General features: G+C 40.0%; 1 protein-coding gene across 3 annotated transcripts in view; it reads left to right on the forward strand.

Moving 5' to 3' along the window:
* Aox1 (aldehyde oxidase 1) overlaps positions 1-14,052 on the forward strand; it is a 63,916-nt gene extending 49,864 nt beyond the window's left edge. For 2 of the 3 annotated variants that reach the window (XM_074071355.1, XM_020173001.2), the window contains 9 exons: positions 2,130-2,225; positions 3,132-3,260; positions 3,914-3,988; positions 5,523-5,575; positions 7,018-7,132; positions 10,205-10,270; positions 11,914-12,102; positions 12,581-12,748; positions 13,609-14,052. In XM_074071355.1, coding sequence (XP_073927456.1) covers positions 2,130-2,225; positions 3,132-3,260; positions 3,914-3,988; positions 5,523-5,575; positions 7,018-7,132; positions 10,205-10,270; positions 11,914-12,102; positions 12,581-12,748; positions 13,609-13,659 — 942 coding nt within the window. In that variant the 3' untranslated portion in view covers positions 13,660-14,052. Of the gene's footprint in view, positions 1-2,129; positions 2,226-3,131; positions 3,261-3,913; positions 3,989-5,522; positions 5,576-7,017; positions 7,133-10,204; positions 10,271-10,383; positions 11,850-11,913; positions 12,103-12,580; positions 12,749-13,608 lie in introns of those variants that run through there. The other variant, XM_074071356.1, reaches the window with a different exon arrangement.
* Positions 14,053-14,591: the final 539 nt, after the last annotated feature.

Here is a 14,591-nt window from a genome sequence, read left to right on the forward strand (position 1 = left end):
CAGCCCACAGGTGGATGTGAGGTCTTTCTAGTGGGCAGAGAATGCTCTAGGAATACAGTCCTTTTCTTGGGTTTATCTGGTAATTGACTTGCAATGTCTTCAACTTTCACTTCTGACCAGGGCTGCTTACAAGTAGGCTTACTAAATTAAAGCTTACTAAAATTTTAGGTTAAGTAGAAATTAACTTGTTACCAGAATTTTCTGAAGACCCTGCCTTTACAAATCCTAGCTTATTATTCCATTCTGTATAAAAACTTAGATATCAAGAAACATAGCTAACAGCTTTAGTGACTCCTGGCTGACTCAGATCATATCCATGAGGTTGTGCTTCACAGCTGCAGTTTCAGAAGTTGCTGTGAGGGCCTTTCTGGTCCACAGTGTAAGCACTAAGGAGCATTTTCTCTAGGACCATATGTCATTGATACTGCTCTTACATCGAAGACTCTGAGTGAAGTAGCCATTCTGTGTTCTGCAGTGCCCTGGGATGTCTCCGTACTCTAGCTTAGCACAGGCAGACTTGCAAGAAGGCACGTTCTTTTTTTTTTTTTATTTTATTCATATGTGCATACAATGTTTGGGTCATTTCTCCCCTCTTCCCCCACCCCCTCCTTTACTCCCCCCGCCCCCTCCCTCTCCCCCACTACCCCCTTGATACCCGGCAGAAACTATTTTGCCCTTATCTCTAATTTTGTTGAAGAGAGAGTATAAGCAATAATAGGAAGGAACAAGGGTTTTTGCTAGTTGAAATAAGGATAGCTATACAGGGAGTTGATTCACATTACTTTCCTGTGCATGTGTGTTACCTTCGAGGTTAATTCTTTTTGATCTAACCTTTTCTCTAGTTCCTGGTCCCCTTCTCCTATTGGCCTCAGTTGCTTTTAAGGTATCTGCTTTAGTTTCTCTGCATTGAGGGCAACAAATGCTATCTAGTTTTTTGGGTGTCTTACCTATCCTCACCCCTCCCTTGTGTGCTCTCGCTTTATCATGTGATCAAAGTCCAATCCCCTTGTTGTGTTTGCCCTTGATCTAATGTCCACATATGAGGGAGAACATACGATTTTTGGTCTTTTGGGTCAGGCTAACCTCACTCAGAATGATGTTCTCCAATTCCATCCATTTACCAGCAAATGATAACATTTCGTTCTTCTTCATGGCTGCATAAAATTCCATTGTGTATAAACACCACATTTTCTTGATCCATTTGTCAGTAGTGGGGCATCTTGGATGTTTCCATAACTTAGCTATTGTGAGTGGTGCTGCAATAAACATGGGTGTGCAGGTGCCTCTGGAGTAACCTGTGTCACAGTCTTTTGGGTATATCCCCAAGAGTGGTATTGCTGGATCAAATGGTAGATCAATGTTTAGCTTTTTAAGTAGCCTCCAATTTTTTTTCCAGAGTGGTTGTACGAGTTTACATTCCCACCAGCAGTGTAAGAGGGTTCAAGAAGGCACGTTCTTGTAAAACATGTTCAGCTATAGTCTGGGTGTTTCTGAGTAGAAGGGCCTTGGATTCTGTTAGTAGTTAGGTTGCTTCTGGTTCCTTGTGGGAACAGAATGGCACAGTTAAGTTAACATTATTATCAATTTCCCTTCCAACTCCAAAGCTCTGTCAGTTAGGGTGGGCTTAGCACATTTTGCAGCAAAAAAAATTTAATGTCTCTCTGGCCCATTGTCTTTAGATTAGATTTTTGGTTTTTTTTTTTTTTTTTGCTTCTCTGTGATGCACCTATAACTATAGCAATATGTGTGCACACAACAATTCTCCCCTCCAATCTCATATACACCCCCAAGAAAAAGGAAACCAAAAAATGTTGCTATACCCTGGAGCAGGGAGAGGGAGAGGGGTCCCCTGGAGATTCCAGCATCAAGTGCCCTCATTAGGGAAAAGTAACTTAAGGAGTACAGTCCTGCTAGAGTCACAGAGCCACCCAGGGATAGTGTGACCTCTTGTGAGGATATTACAAGGCAGGACTTGCCCTGCCTTACTCTTGCTCTACTTGAGTTTTGTATGGTTTTGGTGGGAGCTGGAAGAATGGAAGGGAAAATATTTTTTCTCAGAAAAATGTTTTAATTTGCATAATATGTGATAACACCAATCAGAAAGGTCTGTTTTCATCCCTTCTGCTTAGGCTGCCGCCCTGGTTCACATTTATCTAGATGGCTCTGCACTGGTCACTCATGGTGGGATTGAAATGGGGCAGGGTGTCCACACTAAAATGATTCAGGTAAGAATGTAAATAACTAAATTCTGTTGGGTGTCTCCTGGTAGATATGTTCATGTGATAGACGCCATGAATGTATATTTTCTGCTCTAAAATAAGGCATAGGAGGTTTTGGTTCTCCCACCTTAAGATGTTAAACTATTAGAAGAAACTGAGTTTCTAACTAGCCAATTTTGTAACTGAACCCCAGGAAAGAATGTGGCAGAAGAGTCTAAGGTTTTTATTACTCTTAAAGAAGGTTGCATTTTTTGACGCTTTCTTTTAGATATATTAAAAACTGAATTGTCTTTTTTTCCTTTGGCTAGGCAATAAAAAGTTGTGTAAATTCTGATGTATTGCATTAGTTCTTGCCCTTTTATATTAAGAGCTCTGAACAATCAATAGTATAAATCAAATTTGATATTTGTAGCCAAACTTCACTAGTTTTCTAGTTTCCTTTTGACTCAGTTAATATTAAACTACTGTTTTTACTTTGCTAATCTCATTAGTGATATTACACATCATAAACATTTAAAAGATGCAGAAAATTTTAAAAAGTACACAATGGCGTTGGCTTTGCTAGAATTTTGCAAAGGATGATGGTAGAATGGCAGGAATGGTGGGAATAGGGAGGTATGATTGTAAAAATGTGAGGGAAGCATTTCTTCCTGCCTTGGCCTGGGGCCTTACTTCCTCTTCCTGATCTTTTGTGTATGAGAAAGTCAAATTAAAGGAAAGTGTGTTCAGACTAGCTATAGGGATTTTTAGAAAAAAGGGAACTTTTTTTTGTACCTGGAAGAATTCATGTTTCCGCAGCCTTGTCTCTGTCCTGTGTACAAGAGCTTCACAGACGTGCTGTACTATCTGGGCACATGTATGCGTCTGCAACTAATCAAAGTGTTTGAAAATCAATTCTCCTCAAAAATCCAGGTGGCCAGCCGTGAATTAAGAATGCCACTGTTGAATGTACACCTGCGTGGGACAAGCACAGAAACCGTCCCCAACACAAATGTCTCTGGAGGGTCTGTGGTGGCAGATCTTAATGGGTTGGCAGTAAAGGTAAACCCCATTGCAGTGGCACTGAACTCATTAATCTCTTCTGGACCAAATCCTTGGGTGGAGCTCAGATGTGAGACTTCGTGCATCTCTCATCTGCTTCTCCAGTTTTGGGTTTAGTCAGTGGTACAGTCCCCAGCACTTTTCCTGGGCTTCACATTCCACCTCTTTCTCTCTCACTTCTGACATTTTACTAGTCAGCAGGTCCTTTTAATTCTACTCACTAGTGTCTCTGTGTCTTTCCATTTCCATGTTATGTGAATATCACCTGGAGTCAGACTCCCACCTCTTCCCAGGGCCATTGGATAATGACGTCTCTTTCCACCCCAGCTTCATTGCTTTTCACTATGGCTTCACACTACCCAAGAAAACTTCCCCACAAAATAAATCTGACCATGTTTGAAAACAGTGATTGGTGATTTTTCAACAGTTTTTCTGTGAAGCCCTGACTTAGCATGACTTCCAAGACCACTGTCTTTAAGACCTGTTCACACCTGACACATGCACAGGCATGCCTGCACCCAAACAAAACCTTTTTCATCATCTTCTCCGTGTTGCCATGGCTCTCTTAGATAAGCCTATGTAATGCCATGTTGTATTGAAATTGGTGTTTTCATGAAATTGTGATCATAATTTTAATTTAAAATAATCTCTAGGATGCTTGTCAAACTCTTCTAAAACGCCTTGAACCCATCATCAACAAGAATCCTCAAGGAACTTGGAAGGATTGGGTGAGAATCACTCGTTCTCTGTGTTTTGTGTTAGAAAAAAAAGGAGGGGTGAAGAGTAAGTGATGTGTGAATTAAATATTTACAGAAAGGGCAATTCAGAAGGTACACCATTGCATAGTGATGACTAAGAGGCCCTTGAGTTCTCAACCTGTAGAATTCCCATCATATGTTGGCAGAACTCCTGCATCTGTAATCCTTTATCTATAATTCTTTATCTGTAATTCTTCCTTTACATATGAAGATGGTATTTTTGTCATAACTCCTATTTTAAGCTAGAATTAATTAATTTTTCAGCCTATAAAACCTAGATACTTTCTAGGTAACAGCTATAAATCTGTTCTTTGAAGTACATTGTTCCTAAAATAGAAAAACAATACTGGAATCATTCTATAAATGTAAAAATCATGTGGGCATTCATAAATTGGAAACCAAGCCACTGGGTATGTGGTCAGCCAGTTGTAGGCATTCAGTGAAATGGAAATATTTACTTCCTCTTCCCATATAGTTGGAAGAGGAGACACACATTCTAAAGCCAATTAGAAAACTTTTCAAAGTAATAGGTTATAAAGTACCAGATGGTGTGGAACAGATAGCCATAAAATCTGGAAGCATGTGTCATGCTAACATTCTAGAACATCAGTTTTGCAGTTAAAACACAGGTTTTAACCTGGCACAATATTATTTAGGGAGTTCCAGTTAGTAATAATTCCAGAGCTGGGGGTGGGGTGGTTCAGTGGTAGTGCATGTGCTTAGGATGCTAAAGGTCCTGGGTTCAAGTCCCAGCACTCCCCAAGATAGTTTCCTGTTATTCCATAAAGACTCATTCTATAATTCATATTGATGAAAGCTCCCAATAATTTCTGGGCATCCTTGTTTCTGCCTGTGCTGCTTCAACCCAGAAAGGCTGAAAGTTGTTGGCTGAGAAAGCTGCAGGAGAGCCCATCCTCCCCCATCCAGAGCAAAATCCTGCCATTTGGTTCATTGTCTTCTATAATGGTTGTACTTCTTACTTTCTCTCTTACATTGGAGGACCTGTGCCTAACCCTCATTTTTCTGTTTAGTAATCAATTATGTGCACTTGCAGAGTCAGGAGACCATTTGCTGTAAATGGTACAACTTAGCAAATTATTCCCCTCAACTGAAAGTGCTATGGTACATGATATTAAGGTTAAACACACAACCAACCATTGTTCTCTAAAATGGCCCATGTTAGGCTAATCTTTTCATATGACTGAATGGATTTCTTTACAAGCAGAACATGGGTTGACCATTACAGTCAAGTGTATAAGTACAACATACCATGGTGGTCATTTACTATAATCATATGCATTGAACAAATGCTGGTACTACATGCAGTGAACTGCAAATGCTTATGGAGATGGAGGATCCTAAAAGGAATGAATTAATCTTGGTTTTTCCTCATTATTCCTACTGATGTGTGTTTATTTAACACATATCAAAATTAAAATTGGAGTCTTGAGGAACTCTCTGTCTAGACATGCTTATTGCTTCATCTTATTCTCTTCCTTCACAGGCACAGACTGCTTTTGATGAAAGTATTAGTCTTTCAGCTATTGGATACTTCAGGTAAATAGTCCTTTCATTCCATGTGATGGAAAATAGCAGTAGTCTCTTGAGGAAGATTTTTAGTTCAGTTTGCAATTTTGGCAAAATTTGATTTTGTACCTTCAATTTACCCACTGTTATAAAGACATTTAACTACTAATTAATCCAAATATCAAGAAAGACTTTTGCTGGGAAAAATAAGCATAGTAGGTGGTATGATAAGACTCTCTGGGAGTTGCTTAGAATCCACAGTGGTTTACTTTTTATTGAGAACACAATCTATCCATTAAGTTAAGAAACAAAGGTAGGAAGATGCAAATCAAACCAATAACAAGATAGGTTCTGTTCATACCTCCTAGATTAGTAGAAAGGAATTTGACAATAACTATAATGGCACGGTGTGCAGATAGCATATTTGAGGAACAATTTATCAAATTATTTTAATGGAAAGTGAATGTCATCAGAGAACAGGGTGATACAGAGAGTCTTAACCTGATTTTGTCATGGGAGTCCTGGAGTAAGGACTGGCTATCAGGAATATACATTAGAAGTGTTTTTTGGTTTTTATTTTGTTTTGTTTGTGGTACTGGGTTCATACTCAGAGCCTACACCTTGAGCCACTCCACCAGTCCATTTTTGTAATGGGTTTCTTGAGATAGGGTCTCACAAACTGTTTCCCTGGGCTGGCTTCAAACCATAATCCTTCTGATCTCTGCCTCCTGAGTAGCTAGGATTATAAGCATGAGCCACTGGTACCCTCCTTAAGTGTATCCCAGGCTGGCCTTGAACTCATGATCCTCCTGCCTCATTCTCTTTGCCTCACTGATTACCGGCATGCTTGGAAGTGTTTTTAATGGCCACTTCTAGGCTGGAGGAAAAACTGTGGAGAGTGGGTAGAAAGGATTGTCAAGCTGCTGGTATGTATTTCTCTTTTATCGTTGACATTTACCTGGAGTCCTTAATGAAAGAAGAGTTGAGGACAGAACAGGCCAAAGAGCCTGATGGTAGTGGCAAACAATGAGAGCCAAGGGGCCTGATCCCTCAGATTGAAGGATGGTGAGTCCTGGAGCTAGAGAGGTAAACAAAGCAGACAAGTGTGTACCCTTGAAATACTGTTTGATGTAAAATACAGGTTGAATTTCACAAATCTGATGACAGTAAGATTACATGATCCAATAATAACTAAAGGCAATTGGATAAATAATTATAGTTAACAGCTAACTTCTAGGAGTAAGGATTCACTGGTGAGGAATAATTGAATATTTTTAATAGACAATGCAAGGATAATAAGAAAGAAGCAAATACATATTTATTTGACACATTTATTGGGCATGGATTATGTGTTTGCACATCACTATACAAGTGATTTGCACAGCTTCTTATGGGTCTGTTCAGTCATTACGGTCTGTGATTACAAGACTTGATCACTTAACAATGTTCCCCCAAAATTCTGTTTCCTTCAGGGGTTATGAGTCAGACATGAACTGGGAAAAAGGCGAAGGTCATCCCTTTGAATACTCTGTCTATGGAGCTGCCTGTTCGGAGGTTGAAATAGACTGCCTGACAGGGAGTCATAAGGTCAGTACCACTGGAAAGGTCTTCAAGTGCACTTATGATGCACCTAGAATCTACACGTGTCATCTGTTGGAAGAAATCTGAGTGTGTGGCAGCACCATACATTTGGCCTAAGGGTGACTCTTCTATGTTACTAGGAGAAAATAGAAGCTTACCAATTGCCCCTCTGAGTTTCTGAGGTTCCCAGCCCTTTTAAATGAAATCAGAAAAGCAATCACTCAGGACAGAAGGCTTAAAGAGGACTTCCTTATAGAATGTTGGCACACCAAGCAATCCTGACCACCTATGAGAAATGACGTCATGCGACATTCTTCAGTGATTTCATGGGCATCCATAATCTACTGATAAGTACCAAGAGCCAGCCCAGGGCAGGCAATGACCAGCTTTTGAAATCTTTACCCAGCTAGGTCCTTCTTTTTAGAAAGCTTCAGGGACTCAGTTTCTCTTCTTGTTCTTGGGCCTTTAGAAACAAGAGAAGCTATTTACTTGTCACTCTCAATAAATGGTCATCGATACATTAAATAGGACTGCAATAACCCTCATAAATGTCATGTGACCAAGCTACTAGTTTAGTGATAATCCTGTCTCAAAACCTACCTAGAAGCAAACTCCAGTTCTTGATATTTTCAAATATTCTTTGTGTCTACATTATAGATATGTCTTCATTTTAATATTTCCCTATCATGTATTTATTTAAAACTATAGTCAACCCTATCTTTGAAATTAGATATACCTTTATTGAACCTGCCTAATCAAGTATCTGGCAAGTATAACTCTTGTGTTACAGTGGCTATCCTATGCCACTAGAGAGAGAGAGTTCTAGATTCCTTTCCCCTCAAAGAAAAAGTTGATGAAAACTTAACCATTTAAATTTTCTTATATCTTATATGTGCCTTAGCTTTGTTAAGCTCTAAGGACAAGATAATAACTTTGGTATGAACTTTAAAGGTATGTTCAATACTGGGCAGGGGTTTGAACCACCATAATCCCAGCACTCGGGAGACTGAGGCAGTAGTATCATGAGTTCAAGGCCACCCTGGGCTACATAGTGAGACCGTGTCTCAAAAACAAAAGAAGAAAAAAGATATGTTCTTACAACTTATTTAAACAATCTTAGCAGGTGTGCTAAGTGATCTAATCATGAAAGCTAGATCTGTAATTCAAACTGCGTACCAACCATAAGCAAAAGGCCATCATATTATCTTCTCCCAGAGGCCTTCCCTAGAGGCCTGTTTCTCAGCTATTCTCTTTGTGTTGATAAAATTGTCTTAATTCCCGCAAAATTTCCCTCACTTTGAACCTACGTATCTATATTTGTTATCTATTGTTACTCACGAAACTAACAACTGAAACCAATAAACTTTTATTGGCTCACACCATTTCTGAGGTCCAGACTTCTAGAAAGGCTTATCTGAGTGATTCAGGCTCGGATTTCTCATGAGGCTGTGGTCAAGCTTTTGGCAGTATCTAGAGTCATCTGAAGGCTCAGTGGAGACTGGAGAATCTTCTTCTAAGCTCCATTACATTCTTGCTGATCAGAGGCTTTAGTTTCTCCTTGGATATTGGCCAAGCAATTCCATTCATTGCACAGATCAGCCTGTAAGCTACCACAGTGTCCTCAGAACATAACAGCTGGATTTTCCCAGAGGTACTGGTCCAAAAGACAGAGTATGCATAAGTGAGAGGGCATGTGAGACAGAACCACAGCCTTTATAACCTAATCTCAGAGCCATGTGCTATCCCTTCTTCTGCATCCCATTGGTCACAAAAATGGACTCTGGTAGAACACGAGGGAAAGGAATACACGAGCTGTGAATGCCATATCATGATTCGTTGAGGGCCCTCTTGGAGGTGGGCTACCATAGCCCAGACCCACTCTCCAGCCTTGTCAGAATACAATGACACACCACAATTTGTCAACAGCTTAGAAAATAGAACCTTCACTAACATTAGACTGTAGAGCACCTCTTCTTGCCTTCAAATAAAGCCACTTGTCTCCTGGAAGAGCTGTCTTGCTAACTGGTGACAAAGAGAATTTTACATTTCATTGTGTCTTTCAATATGAGAAGTGAATACCTCAAGTTTCATTATAGTCAAACATTCTGGACCATTATCTCATTTTCTTTTAAAAATGTTAGATGAAAGTCCCAGAAACTCATGGGTTTCCTTAGTTCCATTAATAATTGTGACTAGAACCTGTTTCTCGTGACAGAGAGTACCATGTCATATAAAGAAGATGCAGACCTGTTGAAGACAACAAGGTGTTATCAACAACCTGGCTGGGCTTACTCTTCTCCTCATTTGTAGGTTATCAAAGAGGACATTCTAATGCAATATTTAATCTCTTCTCCACTCCAAAAATGAAAACTCTAGAACAGTAGCTGACAGTCCAAAGACCATTTTGTTGAGGCATCCTGAACTTCATCAGACAACACTGAGCCAGTTGGACTCTGGATGTTGGGTTGTGTGGTAGCCACAAAGTTTTGCAACAGGGATTATGAAAGCTATAGATATTTTTCTTTAGTTGTGTCATCTGTTATGTTTATTGTAGGAGATTAAACTCAACCTGCTGTATCACCAAGCTTGAATCAAAATCAAGTAAATATTTTACTCTTCTAGTATTTCCAAGGGGGAGAAAGCCCAGTGGATATGCTGGTTAAGAGTAATTTGTTTAACCTTGAAGGATTTGCATAATAGCTGGGAGTGGTTGGGCACCCCTATGATCCCATCTGCACTGAAGTTGTTGATAAGAGGACTCTGGACAGAGGGGCTGACGGGGCGGGGGGAGTGTTAGGTTACCCTATCTTTAAAATAACTAAAACAAAAAGGATTGGGGAGTGACTCAAGTAGTAGAGTGCCTTCCTAGCAAGCATGAGGATCTAAATTCAATCTCCAGTACGGCCAAAAAGTTTTACATAAACGGTCACATAATAAAATCTTTGTTGCTTCTTTCTCCTGAAATAACATGACCCAGAAAAAGGCTTTATCCCTGTGCCAGCCTAGCAGGAAATGTTTCTCAACTTCTTCTAAGTTATTTTTATTGAAAGAAAAATTGAACTTTGTTTTTATTACTAGAACATCAGAACGGACATTGTCGTGGATGTTGGCAACAGTATAAATCCAGCCCTTGACATGGGCCAGGTATGTGTTACTAATTCGCCTTGCTTCCTATTTGTAAAGGCCAAAACTACTGTGGGTTCTGCAGGAAAATGTTTCATCCAGCTCACCGATTATCTTCTTCTCCTCCCCTTTAGTCAAAATCTTTCTACTCGAGCCAGCTGCAAAACTCAAATGTCTCACTGTTTAATGGGGAGCAGGAGAGCAGGTGTTTTAGGAAGTTTTTGAAGAAACATGCAATCTGTAATTGGGAAACTTGAATGAAGCAAGACCAAGCCAAGAAGTGGCCATTGAGCACCAAGCCTCTGGAACATCAGTACTTAGTGCTGAATGCCAAGCCTTGGACAGATGATGGGCTCTGAAGTCCAGAGTTTAAAGTTGGTTTGGGATAACAAATCTCAAATAATAATAGCAGTAGCTGTTGATAGATAGCCTGTGAGCTGATTTCTACCCACAGATACTTTTATTCAAATGTTAAAAATTAACAAGATTGAAAAGGTATAAATACCTGGCTTCTCATGAAAACAGAAAATTTGCCAACACTGGACTTGCATCCAGAAAGCAAAAGTCGGTTGGTTCTATCTTTGAAGAGTCACATACTCACCAATGACAAGGGACCTACCCAGAATCTTCACGCACTTGCTTTACCTACCTCCACCTGAGGGAATTCAGCTCACTACCTCAAATTTAGAGCATAATGTAGCATCTCTCTAGTCACAGCATGGTGTGCTAGAGAGTGGGAAAAATCTGCAGGGTGAAGTCAAACGAAGCATCAGGAAGAAAGTGAGTGTGGACCAGGTTGTCAAGAAACAAATGAGAAAAGATGTTCCAGGTAGAAGAAGAGCAGAGGAAGCATCTGCTCTGTTCATAGTTGGTATGAGACCAGGGCCAAGGACAGTGGTGCCTGTGTTGGAGGAGCTGGCCATGAGCCTGGGGTTAGAGGATGGAAGAGGGCCTGGTTGGTAGAAACACTCCAAAGACAGGTACTTAGCTTAGTGGGTGGAGGTGACATAACCTGGGAAGTGGCCTAGAATTTTAGAAGGATTCATCTGACATCATTGGCAGAAGTAAGAGATGGAGAAGATGTGGTCATGAGAAGGAAATAAACTATGAAGATACCCTGAAATCAGAAAAACATTTGGAAGTGCACTTTTGGCCGTGTGCCCATGTCTAAGAACTTGAGCATCCTAAATCTGTAAACGAAACTCAGCTCAAACCCTTCATGTTGCAGGAGAAGAAACAGAGTCCAGAGAGGTGAGGGCAGGCAGCTTGTGAGCGAGGATGTGGGGCAAAACGAGAGTCTCTAGCTGAGAGCCTTCTGCTAGTGTGTGGGGTCTGCAACAAATCAGTCAGTGAGGGTTTCATCCATCTGATTGGCATTAAAAATGAGGGTGTTTGAACAACAGGCTCTGTGAGGACTCTTCTAGAGCTTTAATTTTAATGATTAAACCAAGATTAGAATTGGAATCATTTAACTTTGAACTTAGCACTGAATGAGATGTATAGAAATGCTTTTAGAAAGCCTGTTGGTGACACACTCCAAAATACCCTGAAAACCCTCTTAAACTATAATTTTAAAATTCAGAAAAATAGCATGAACTTCAACTTCTGATGACTATTGACTGCATCTTCTCCTATGTATAAATTCTTTTTTATTTTTGCTTCAGATTGAAGGTGCATTTATTCAAGGCATGGGACTCTACACAATAGAAGAACTGAATTATTCTCCTCAGGGTGTTCTGTACACTCGTGGTCCAAACCAATATAAAATCCCTGCCATCTGTGACATCCCCACAGAGATGCACATTTCTTTTCTGCCTCCATCTGAAAACTCAAATACCCTGTATTCATCTAAGGTAAGCTATGCCTCTGTGAATAAATGCATGTTTATATGGTATCTGTGGGGGAGAGAGGGCTACATTTGTCTCTTGGTTGTTCAGTATATTTACCAGGATTGCAGAAGAAAAACACTTATTAAACATCTTAATTATAAGGTAATTTAGCAATATAATAAAAAGTGTTTTAAATATTCCAAGTCTCAGAGCCTAACATGACCTTCTTTTACCATTTGGTCATATCTGATGTTTCATCTTGCAATAATTGTCTTCATGCCTGTATTTATTTTCTGTACTTGGGCTAGAATTCCAAGAATGGGAATATTGGATCAAAGATTACTTTTTAATAAAGAATTTAGATTTATAGTATATGTTATATATACACAAATATATAAAACCTGTGTATTCTATATATATGCACATATACATATAGGCATATATGTACAGCAAGGAAGAGAGAGTATGTGTGTCATAATCTACTTGGCTTATTTCCTTCAAGGGTCTGGGAGAGTCTGGAGTGTTCCTGGGGTGCTCGGTGTTTTTTGCCATCCGTGACGCGGTGTGTGCAGCGCGACAGGAGAGAGGTCTGTCTGAACCGTTGCCACTCGATAGTCCGCTGACTCCAGAGAAGATTAGAATGGCCTGTGAAGACAAGTTCACGAAGATGGTATGCTCTGCCCAGCAGGATAAAATTAGAAAACTTTGAACTTTGGAGCCCTGCCCAAAAGTTTCTTTAGCCTACCAGCCTACCATGTGGTTTTCCATGCAAGGAAAGGTGATAACAGGAATTCCTGAGGGCATATGGGCAGGAGAAGTCAAGGTGCCCTTGAACCTGTGCTTGGGGGTTTTGTCTTTTCATTGGCCTGGCTGTGCTTGCTTACTGTGGACTCAGGTCTTTATTACCACTTGAAAAAAAGAAGTCTCGTTCCCCTTAGTCTATGTTACCCACTCCCCATGACATCTGGGTGAGAAATAGGAGTGCAGGAACTGTGCCCAAAATCTAGGATACCCAAGCCAAGAATACAGACCTCTCCGACAGTCTTTCCACTCTTACCCCAAACAAGCTCTAGGAAGGATGATCGCAGGAGCCCCTCCTGCAACAGCATCCCCATTGAGAAACAATCTCAGCAATTGTTGGTTACATTCAGTGGCAGGACCTTTAATTGTGGAAGGAAGGAAATGCATTCACAGTTATCTCTCTAACTAGAAGAAAGATTTTCCCTATGTTGTGGGAAAATGTCACTCCTCCACTCCTCTCTTGCCAGCTTTGCCCCTACAAATCGCCTCCTCCACACTGGAGAAACAGACACTGTCCCCACTTTGCATCACTATCTGAGAGGATAGCTCTTGGCTCCTCTTGCTCAGTCCCCTCCTGGGTCCCCCCACCCTTCACATGCTGCTGTTCCCTGACCTCTCATCCTACCAGTTGCCCTCCAGTATTCTTTAGCTTACTTAATGCTCTGTTTTTCACCTAAGACACAAACATTTTTCAAGTTGTGAACATCCAAATTCGTTCTTTTATTCTAGATTCCAAGAGATGAGCCTGGATCCTGCATTCCTTGGAATGTACGTGTATGAATCAAATACAAACTTCTGGAGAAAATGGGATAGCTGTTCCCTCATAGTGACCTATTCAATCTCTCTGCTCTACCATGTAGATCTGAAAGACAGATTTTCACAGCTCAGAAATCATTTCACGGAGTGTTGCTTTTATATGAAGCTGATTTGGTATGTGCAATTAAGGATTTGATAGATACAGTTATACAACTTATAAATCATATTTTAAATGAAATAAATACTAACTGGTTTCCTCTAGGATGATATTCTCCCTTACTCTATCCCTTAGATCCAGCCAGCTAAATAGAATAGTTGATGACTTGAATGTGATTCATATTTGACTTGTATCCACTAACAGAAATTATACTGTCAAATGAAAGGCAATTTTATAAATAATTTTATTACTAGTGTGAACTGTAAAGTTGTCATTTTTTCATTTGTCCCTATCTGTTATCTCTTCCCTCACCACCACCCTTTTCTTCTCAGAATATAACTGTAACAAAGAGTCTGTGCAGCCAAAGGAAAAAAAAATAATTGGGGCTCATCAAAACTAAAAAGTTTGTAATTAAAAGATACCAATTATCAAGAAATTGAGGGCTAGCGATGTAGCTCAGTGGCAGAGTACTTGCCTAACATTCGAGGCCCTGGACTCAATCCTAGGCATCACACACAAAAAGAATAATGAGAAGCAGCCCAGAAAATAAGAGCAAATATTTGCAAATCATATACCTGAAAAAGGTCTTGTGTTTGGAATATATGAAGAGCACTTGCAACTCAACAGTGTAAGACAAACAAATGGCTGAATTTTTATAATGAGCAAATAAATTGATAGGCTTATCTTCAAAGGAGATACATAAATGGCCAAAAAGCACAGGAAAGATGCTCAAGTTCATTAGTCATTAAGGAAATGCAGGCCATTTCATATACAATGACACACTTTCACACGAGGATGG

This window comes from Castor canadensis, chromosome 4 (assembly GCF_047511655.1).
Source record: "Castor canadensis chromosome 4, mCasCan1.hap1v2, whole genome shotgun sequence".
NCBI lineage: Eukaryota > Metazoa > Chordata > Mammalia > Rodentia > Castoridae > Castor > Castor canadensis.